The sequence below is a fragment of the Pinus tabuliformis genome, chromosome 1_1 (genome assembly GCF_031772625.1).
Source record: "Pinus tabuliformis cultivar Carrire ecotype Pingquan chromosome 1_1, CPIR1, whole genome shotgun sequence".
NCBI lineage: Eukaryota > Viridiplantae > Streptophyta > Pinopsida > Pinales > Pinaceae > Pinus > Pinus tabuliformis.
In genome coordinates, this window is record NC_142297.1 from 401767580 (window position 1) to 401778284 (window position 10705).

The 10705-nt window shown below is 42.2% G+C and overlaps 1 protein-coding gene across 1 annotated transcript; it reads left to right on the forward strand.

The window, feature by feature from the left end:
- Positions 1 to 322: 322 nt before the first annotated feature.
- Positions 323 to 1228, forward strand: LOC149213367 (cysteine-rich repeat secretory protein 38-like). The gene has a single exon (XM_089389003.1). The coding sequence runs from the start codon at positions 323 to 325 to the stop codon at positions 1226 to 1228; it is 906 nt and encodes a 301-aa protein (XP_089245129.1).
- Positions 1229 to 10705: the final 9477 nt, after the last annotated feature.

The window sequence follows — 10705 nt, forward strand, 5'->3', positions numbered from 1 at the left end:
GTGAATACATATAGCGCGAAATACCAACGGACTTTTTGGCCTTTTTATCTTAAACGTGAATGTGGTCAAGTGGAATCCCGTTATACCCGCTCCACACCCCAAAAAATATCAAAAAGGTTCGTATCGGACTTGAATTGACTCTCCTTGGCGGACAATGTGCCTAAAACTTCGAACCTTGTTCTCATTCTTATATATAGAATATGCAATTCAATTACTCAAATCTATATATACAGAATTGCAGGAACAACGTTGGCATCCCGTGCAGAGTCTCCTTTGTTCAGTGACCACCAGAATTCTACTTCCAACGAAGGGATTCTTCGTGATGAGGCAAATTATTAGGCTCTTCTACATCATCCTACTTCTCCTCATACTCATTGCTTTTCCTGCCAATGCACTCCAGGTTCCACACACTGTGTGCTTTTTCGACTTCAACTATACGCACGGTAGTACGTTAGACAACATAGACAACAATCTGAATACAGTCTTTAATAGTCTTGTTCAACACACCTCCCAAACTGGTTTTAACACTTGTGTGGATGGCCAAATATATGGCCTCCTACAATGTTCCAGGGACACAACAGCCGAACAGTGCCGCAACTGCTCCCATAGAGCAGTCACTACAAGTCGGCACAAATGTGGGAATACCGGCGGTGGTTTAATTTTGTTGGATGACTGCTTCTTACGTTATGAAAAATATGATTTCTTCGGACAAATGTCTACTGGTGGATGGTATAATTATAATCGAAGTAATGTATCCACCCCCGATGTTTTTAACGCGGCTGTTGAGAGCCTATTAACCAATTTGTCAGGTGAAGCAGCCTCTGGATCTAAGTTATATGCTTCGGGAACAAGTACAGACTCCCTGTCTCGAAGGATTTACGGTGTGGTGCAGTGCACGAGAGATATATCGAGTATCCATTGCAAAACATGTCTCTTAAGCGCAATCAATTTTATTTTATCAAGAATTCCTGGAAGCGCAGGAGCTACGGTTTTGAGCAAAAGCTGCAATGCCCATTATGAAATGTATCCTTGCTTTAACTCGATTTTGCCTCCATCTCCATCCACGGCAAAAGGGCCAGCTATTGCACCAACGAAGCAGCACACACAGTCGCCAGCTGTTATACCGGGGGCTTATCCGCCAGGGAAGCAGATGAACGGGTCAAATAGAAAGAGTTCAAGCAAAATAATCATAATTTTAGGTGTGCTGAGCAGCTTGCTTCTCGTTTAGGTGTGCTGTACTTATCGCGTTGTGGTTGGGATGATTGTGTGGTGCTGATGTGTGAGGTTAATGAGCGGATCGCGAGATGACTCTTTTCGGAGGTCTCGTTGCTTTGTGGGCTTCATGGGGTGATCATGCTCGGTTGTGTTGTGGTCGCATTAGTTGTCTGCTTACTCACTTTCTCCGTGTCGTAACTTAAAATGACTAACTTAAAATTATTGAATTTTCGGCGTTTGTCTTTAATTTTCCATCCTTCCCTTTATCTGGTAAGTCTCCTCAAAATATTTGTTTTATGCTTAGCTATGACCACTAATTTTACTAAATCCATTTTCATGGAAAAAAAAAAAAAAAAAAAACCATTTCCTATTTTCTTTCCGCTGTGCTTTTATTCCCAATCAAAATTTAAATGGAAGTTAATTTTGTGTTTTTGTTTTAAAATATTTATTTAAATAAAAATAAAATAGTTGAAATTTAATTGTAATGGAAAACCAAATAACTTGGATTTAGAGTATTGTTTTAATATTATTTTTGTTGTTTTAAGAATTTTTCTTTAGTGAAAATTTGTCTTTTTAGACCCTCTTATTTTAAATGGAGTAAGTTATCTTAAATAATAAGAATAAATCAACCTTCATTTATTAGCAACTATACATAATTATTCTCACCCAAAATACAAATATAATAAAATATATAATAAATTAAAAAATAATATAACATATAATCCATCCAAATCATCCATAAATATCAAAATTAAACTGCTTATAAAATGGTTTACATACAACCCATAAACAGCCCATAAAATAGTTCATAATGTTTATTTATTTTATTAGGAGTAATATAATGGCTCATTTTTAGGAGTAGTATGATGATTCACATGGATAACTAATTTTTTCGTCTTCTAAGAATAGCTAAAAATAACCGAGAATATCGTCTATATAAATGAAAATCTAAACAAAGAAGTGAAACATGTTTGTTTGAAAGACAATCGAAGGGTAAAATGCTACTTGAAAAAAAATAATCACGGAACTATTTGTCCCTAAGAAAAACACTAAATAATGGGAAATGTCCTCTCCATTGTGGGACACACAGCAATCAAATGTTCAAATTGTTTATGGAACTTAGTAGAGGTCCCGAGTTCAACTTCAGCGCAAAACGTTGGAAATACGAGGGAGTTTGATTTTCAGTAACCTCTGCGGCGTTATGGACTGTAACCTCCAATTATATTTCAGTAATGATGCGCATGGATGACTTCGTAAAATGTGACGCATACTCGTCTCGCATATTTTTAACTCAACTCAGTCAATATAGATTTTCATGTTTCCATCGAGACTCGAGAGTATTTTACCCAATATTCAGTGGACAATTTTCTTTTTCTCATATAAATAAAGATTCAATGTGATTATTCACTCCCTTTGAGTTAATATTATCTCAATTTTTTTATTTGATTAAATTTTATATTAAATTTAAATATTTATATTATAATAATAATTTAATTTAAAAGTTATAATCAAATTAAACATTAAATTAATATAAAATTTCGAAAAATCAAAAACTATTTTTTTATTATTATAATTTAATGATTAAAATTAAATAAAGTATACATATATCCAATATACTGTCCATTTAATTTACATATCAATTATTTTCAAGCATATTTTAACAAAAATAAGTTTTATAATAATTAAATAAATTTTTATATACATTTATATCTTTTTCATTTTTAATAAAATATTTAAATTTAATATTTATAATTTAACTAAAAATTTAAATATATTTTTGTTCAATATAAAATTAAAACTACAAACATAATAAATACAAATATTTTTATCATATAAATATAAATATAAATATAAATATAAATAAAAAAACAAACCTATTTTAATAAGCATAAAAAACAACTACATACCATGAAAATTTTCCAATAAATGAAACAAGGTACATGCCTATATAATTATTGCAATTTCATACTTCACGGATAGCTTTTAAGTCAATTTATTGTTTTTAATTAAATTTTAATATGTATTAAACATAAAATTTATTAGGAAAATGATTTATTAATTAAAATTTAATATTAATATAAAAATGTTTGAAGTAATGTAATATGATAAAGTCATTATTTTAAATATAATTTTAATATTGATTAAAAGTAAATTATATTATTTTTTTTCGACCAACCAACAGAGATCGAGATTAGGGGCGGCTCTGAGCTAGGGTTCTGAACGACCTACCTACGGCGCCGACAGTACAGTAGGAAAGACCCTCACGGACGGAGAGAGAACCCCTGCAGTGTCACAGAGCTGCAGGGCATTAGAGCATCGCAATGGCACAACCTCTGGGGGGGCGTCAGAGCCCTCCCCGTCGCAGCGCGATCCGCAGCAAACCGTTATTTTCGGATCTGTGGACAAGGAAATCTTGGACAGAGGGAAAAAACTCCAAGAAGACAATAGGAAAACTAGCAGGCGGAAGGACGAAGACAGCGATCCACAAGAAGGAAAAGAAACCCCAGAAGAAAGCCCGAAAATATCCTCAACAACGTGCCGACCTGTGGCCAAGGAACGGCCACGAATAGAGCTGCCGGGAGACAAGATTGACAGCAGAATAGAGTACATGCGAGATCATGCCCTCATTGGGAAGTTCATAGGGTTCTGGCCAACCGAGAAAGCCCTATACGGTTGGATCGAGGCGAAATGGAAACCCAAGGGAGATGTCACACTGCAGCTAGGGCCGAAAGGCTTCTTCACTGCAATATTTTATTGTCTAGAGGACAAACACAGAATACTAGTAGGAGGGCCTTACTTTTTTAATTTAGCAGGATTATATCTGAGGGATTGGATTCCCAGATTCAATCCAGACAAGGAAGATCTTACCTGGGCGCCAGTTTGGATCAGACTATACTCTCTCCCAAATGAATATTGGGATGAGGACCTCCTCAGAAAGATCGGGAATGGGGTAGGAGAGTACATCAGAGCGGCTGAAGAAACCAAATCGCGTAAGTACATCTCCTACGCTCGAATATGTGTTCTCATACGCCTGAATGAAGCTCTTCCAGAGTCGGTAACTCTAGCCCATCGAGATGAAGAATGGATCCAGCCGCTCGACTATGAGCATGTTCCCTTTCAGTGCAGGAAATGTCATGTCCTGGGACATCTCTTCAGGGATTGCCCTCAAAATGTCAAAATCAGTTCCCCTGACCCTTCTGATACCCTAACCCAGGAAGGCTTCACCAAAGTCCAAAGCAGGAAGCGCTCTCTCAAAAAGCCCCAAAATGGATCCAAACCCCACGCCAACAAATCCCATGGTCCAGTAACCAAGAACAGCTTTGATATTCTTGGACAAACCTCTGATGAGCCCCCTACTCACGCTGAGGCCAACCCGGCTCACCCATCCTCCTCATCCCAGCCCCCACTATCAAAATCCCCTCCCAAATCCCCACCCCCCATCTCTATCCCCACTATCCTCAGTCGAGATCAGAAAGAAACAGCAGAGATCCACAAGGAAATGGAAGTGGACGGAAAAGCAGACCTCCACCAGAATCCAGAGAACAGCATTGAAGACAGCAATCAAGTGCAACTAATGGAAGAAGAGCCAGAAAGCATAGATCTGAATGGCCTAGACATTCTGGAATTAGAACTTGCTTGCAAAAAGAAAACATATGATTCAATCCCAGAGCACCAACTTAATAAGCTCGAAGTGATCATCTCGCGAGCCTATCATCAGCACCAACTCGGGATACAACCGGGAAGCCAATGGGATGGTAATCTACGCCCAAAGGACACAAAGAAGAGAGGAAGGAAAACTGATCTCCAAAGAACGATTGAGATTGGGAAAATCCTGGTAGACTCAGGCAGATATGCTAAGTTGACAAAGTACTACAAGCCCTCTGTCAATGGTTAAATTATGAAGCTAGTATCATGGAATTTAAGGGGGCTAAACAGCCCCGGAAAGCTCAGAATGTTAAAAAGTATGATAAAAATGGAAAAGCCACAAATGTGCTTCCTCCAGGAAACTAGGTGTAATAGTTCTACGCTAGGCAGCATTCTCTCAAAATCTTGGCCAGGATATCATTCGGTTGCAGTAGACGCCTCCGGAGCTTCAGGAGGGCTTGCCATAGCATGGAACACCCAAGCGGTAACCCTCATAGATTTTCATGCATCTCATCATCTCATACAGGCGACCTTTCACATTTTGGGTACCAATATTCATGGCAACTTATCTAATGTCTACTTCCCGCAAGATACAGGAAGTAAGGTAGCGCTCCTTGACACTATAGAAGCCCTTAGCATCAATAGAAGGTACCCACTCTCGATAATTGCAGGTGACTTCAATATGATCACTAAAACCGAAGAGAAGATAGGAGGGAGGAATAGAATGGAACCAGAAGCCAATCGCTTGAAGGAATTCATCCAATCGACGTCTCTCATAGATATGCCGTTTTGTAATGGTACCTTCACTTGGAGTAATCGTAGAGCTGGCAAACATCAAATCGCCTCCAAACTGGATCACTTCCTCCTCTCAGACAACGCGGTCCACTTAGGAGGAGACATCTCAGTAGCTATTCTTGCTCACACAGGATCGGATCACTGGCCGATCGCTCTACAATGGCAAAGACCAGGCAACTTAACAAAAAGACTCTTCCGCTCTGAAGGGTTCTGGCTTACGCATCCCACATTCAGGGACTTTGTCAAGACCACCTGGGCATCTTTCATCCCTCCAGAAGGAGCAGAGATGTATCAATTCCAGCAGAAGTTAAAATTTCTCAAAAATCACCTAAAAAGATGGAACAGAGAAACCTTCGGAAATATCTTCAAGGCGCAGCAAGAATTAAATCAGGATTTGGCAGATCTCCATCAAAGAATTATATCGGAAGGGCACACGGAAGCAACACTGGAGCAGGAGCGGCTCATCCATATCCAGTTGGAGAATAGGAGAAAGCAGGAAGAAATCTACTGGAGGAAAAAGTCAAGAGTCAGATGGCTGAAGGAGGGGGAGCGTAATACCAAATTCTTCCACAGAACTATAGTGCAGAGAAGGATGCACAATAACATACCCTTCATCCAAAATCAAGTAGGGGCAAAAGTAGAGAAACACGAGGAAATTGAAGAGGTACTCCTCAATCACTTTCAACAGGTCCATCAAGAGTCAATTGAAGACCGGCAACAAGCTATTAACAAAATAATCAACAATGTGCCAAAGCTCATCACGAAGGAACACAATGAGCTTCTCATGCGCCCTATTCTTCCCCAGGAAGTGGATGAGGCAATGTCTCAGCTCAAAGAAGGTAAGGCCCCTGGCCCAGATGGGTTCACTACCACATTATTTCACATTTTTTGGGATATGTTAAAGATGGAAGTCTGGCAGATAGTTGAAGAATCCAGGGCCATGCGCTGGCTTCTTCCATCCCTCAATTCCACTTTCATAACTCTCATCCCCAAAGAGGAGGACTCCATCACTCCTGACAAATTCAGACCAATTGCCTTATGCAACGTCATTTACAAAGTCATATCTAAAGTCATTGCAAATCGGCTTAAACCCCTCCTACCTCGGCTCATCTCTCCGGAACAGTCAGGGTACGTGGAAGGTCGACAAATAATGGATGGTATTCTACTCACTCACGAGATCATTCACTCCCTCAAGCACTCAAAGCAAGCAGGTATGCTTCTTAAATTGGACCTTTCCAAGGCATTTGATAAACTCAGCTGGAATTACATATCTCATATGCTAAAAGCTTTTGGTTTTTGCTCCACTTGGGTCCGATGGATTATGAGCCTAATCACATCTACTCAATTTTCAATCCTTGTGAATGGCATTCCCTCCCGCCCCTTCAAACCCTCTAGGGGTATCCGGCAAGGGGATCCCTTATCCCCCTTTCTCTTTGTTCTTATGGCTGAAGGACTTGGATGACACATTAAACAGGCCCTCCATTCTCATCAGCTCAAAGGCATCTCCATTCACAGCACTCCTGCCACCTCTCATCAGCAGTTCGTTGATGATACCATGCTTTTTGGCTATCCCTCTGTACAAGAAGCCTCCCGCCTAAAATTCCTCGTCCAGGATTTCTCGGAAGCCTCTGGCACCCATGTCAACTGCTCTAAATCGCAGGTTTTCTTCTTTCACACTCCCCCTTCGGTCAAAGCTGTTGTAACTCGCATCTTGGGCTTCCCCTCCGCAACCCTCCCATCCAAATACCTTGGGGCGCCCCTCACCGCTTCCGCTATAAAGCAGCCCGCATGGCGTACCCTCCTTGAGAAACTTGAGTCCCGCCTCAACCTTTGGACCTACAGATCTCTAAACTTAGCCAGCCGCGTGGTTCTCATCAAGTCTGTCCTTCAGGCAATGCCACTGTATCTGTTCTCTATCTTAGCTGCGCCAAAGTGGGTACTAAAAAGCATAAGGAACCTTCAGCGAAATTTTCTATGGAGCAGCTCGGCTACCAATCGCAAATGGGCCCTAGTCAAATGGGCCACTGTATGCATGCCCAAAGATAAGGGAGGCATTGGGCTGAGGGACCTAGAGTATAGCAACTCCATTATGAACGCCAAAATCTGGTGGCATTGGATCACTAACCCAGATAAGCCCTGGGTCAAAATCTGGACAGCCAAATATGCTGCCAACAGACCTCAAGAAGAACTCATCAGATTCACTCCTACCGAAAAGGGATCGCTAATCTGGAATGCGGCCAAATAGCACTATCAGCTAATTCAACAACAGAGCTTCTGGGAAATCAGGAATGGATGTACGGCAAGATTCTGGACAGATGCCTAGAATCAAATGCCCAAGCTCACAAGTGTTCTTCACCCTTCTCTGATACCAGATAGACAGGAGCAGTAGCAGGAAAAAGTACAACATTTTTGGACACAGGAAATGGAGCATGGATTCAGAAAATGAAAACAGAGTAACCAAATTCTCAACAATTCAGATGCTCGGATGGAAGAAGAGCTGGAGACAGAGTTAAAGAAAAGAAGCATAAGGCTGGATGACGACGGGGATATCCTCAGATGGGGATACCAACCCAAGGGGACCTACACTACCTCAGAAGCCTACAAGGTGATATGCAACTTCCCCACTCCACCAGACCTATTATGGAGCAGAATCTGGGGGCTCGGATCCTGGCCAAAAATCTCCTGCTTTCTCTGGCTGGTAGGACATAAAAATATTCTCACATGGGATAGACTCAGAAAACGTAACTTTCATGGTCCCTCTGTCTGTCACAACTGCTTTCAAAGTGAAGAAACTCTTCAACACCTCCTGGATACTTGTCCTCTAGCCAATCAACTATGGGAGAAGGTAGGCTTCAGATGCCAAAAAAGATGCAGAGAGGAAAATGACATCATCAACTCCATAAGACAATGGCCAAAGCATCCCTACAATAGCAAGATCCTCAACTATTTATGGAACATCATCCCGAGGATCGTCTTATGGAACGTTTGGAAGGAAAGAAACCAACGTATATTTAAAAACAAGCGCTCCCCTATTGAAGAAACCTGGAACAGGATACATAGGAATCTCCAAGAAACTATGTCGCTTCAATCATGGACAAAGGAAGATCTCCCATCCACAAACAATGAAAAAATCATTCTGGATAATTGGCAGCTGCATTTACCTCAAGAAACGCTCAAGAATTGCCCATCCAATAGCAACTTCAAGGATAACTGCCATTCGAAACCCCCCCCTAAAAACTCATATAAACTCAATTTTGATGGGGCTTCCAAAGGTAATCTAGGAGCAGCTGGATTTGGTGGCATATTGAGGAACCATGAAGGCACTCCTATGCAGGTTTACTTCAGGAATATGGGTTGGGATACCAACAACTCAGCAGAGCTAGAAGGGCTTTGGCAAGGTCTCGTGCAAGCCTGGAATCTCAATCTTCATCCCCTGATTGTAGAAGGCGATTCATAGATTCTTATTAACATGGCCACTCGCATACAGAATGGCTCGCAAGTAAGGAAAGTTACCCCCAGTTGGAGACTAGAAGCGAGGCTAAATGACATTGCACAAAAGCTGAACAATCATAGAGCCATCTCCTTCAATCACACTAAAAGAGAGGGCAACAAAATAGCTAACCTCCTGGCCAACATTGGAGTAGAGACTGAACATATCCTCCTATTCGGACACACGAACATCATTCCTAACATGCACCAGCTCCAGGAATATGAAGGCCTGATCCAAGGAGAGGTCGCCTTCCCGGATGCGGGTGTCAACATGCTAGGCAGTGAGGAGCCACATGCCCAACATGTGCCACCTCGTGATCGCCAAGGGAGTTTAATGCACCTCGCCGCCGAGGAGTTAAGACGGGAGACGCAGAGCAGAAACCTTAATGCGGAAGCAGAGTACGATGACGAGCTTGCAGAGAGCAATCAAAGCGGGCAAAAATCGAGGGAATGTTTGTTGTTTTAAGAATGAAGGAATGTTGCGGTTTTGGACTCAGAGTGCAGAGCAAGCAGCTCAGATCTCTGAGGGAAATTGTCTCTTTCAAGCTTCTGTTCTTGCTGGGAGCGACGACATTCATATTGACGAAGAAGACTTCCTGCTTGTTTATCCGGGGTACCGCTGCTTCTGTGAGGCAGAGCTCTGTCACGGAGCAGTGGGGGGACGAAACTCAGTTGGGTGGCCCTCAAGTGCTGTTCGGTCACAAGTTGTTGGCGTCTCTGCAACCATGGCTCGTCCCCGGGAAAGAATGCCATGTAGAAGAGGTTCTGGGCGAGGAGGTTCCTCACGTCGCCCTGCGGCAGATGCCCACCATCACTGTTGCTGCTGCTACTGCCATAGGAGAGCGGGAGCCACCCCTATACCGGCCAGTCAATTCATGGAGGCTAGTAGTTCCAATGATGGAGCGCCCCTGCTTCTAGCGTTTGGCTCAGTCATATTCACCCTTGGCAGCTCGCGTGCCAATCCTGGCATTAACGCACACATATCGGTTATCTTCACAAAGGTTCCTGAGGCGGAGGCCGAAGGAACGCAATCGGATACTGCAGAGGAACATCCAGAGGGCAGTGAGGAGAAACGCTTGGACGTGCAGACGGCAATTGCAGAGGATAATCCAGCGGAGGTGCCCAAGCAGACCCCCACCCGACTTCCAGAGCAGGAGACGCCAGCCTCCTCGTAGGACCCCATGGAAGTGTGGGAAGGCTACCCAGAAGGCCATGGGTGGAGCAGAATTATTGAAGAAAAGCCAGAAGATTAGTCTCTAGCAACCCACTCTGGCATACATTTTTCTCTCTCAGGTCTGGTATAGGTTCTTGGTCTCTGCTGGGGCCTGGATTAGGCTATATATCTATGTTCGTGTCTCTTTAGTTCCTGTTCATGTTCAAGTTTACTTCTTCTCTTCAGTTCCTGTTCATGTTCACGTTCACTTGTTCATGTACATGTCTCTTTAGTTCTTGTTCTTGTTCATATTTGGGCAGTAAGTCTTGCAAGGTCTGTTACGAGTCTTTTTGTTTGAAGCCCCTGCGCGGGCTGTTTTGGTATGACCCGAAAAATAACTCTGTGTTA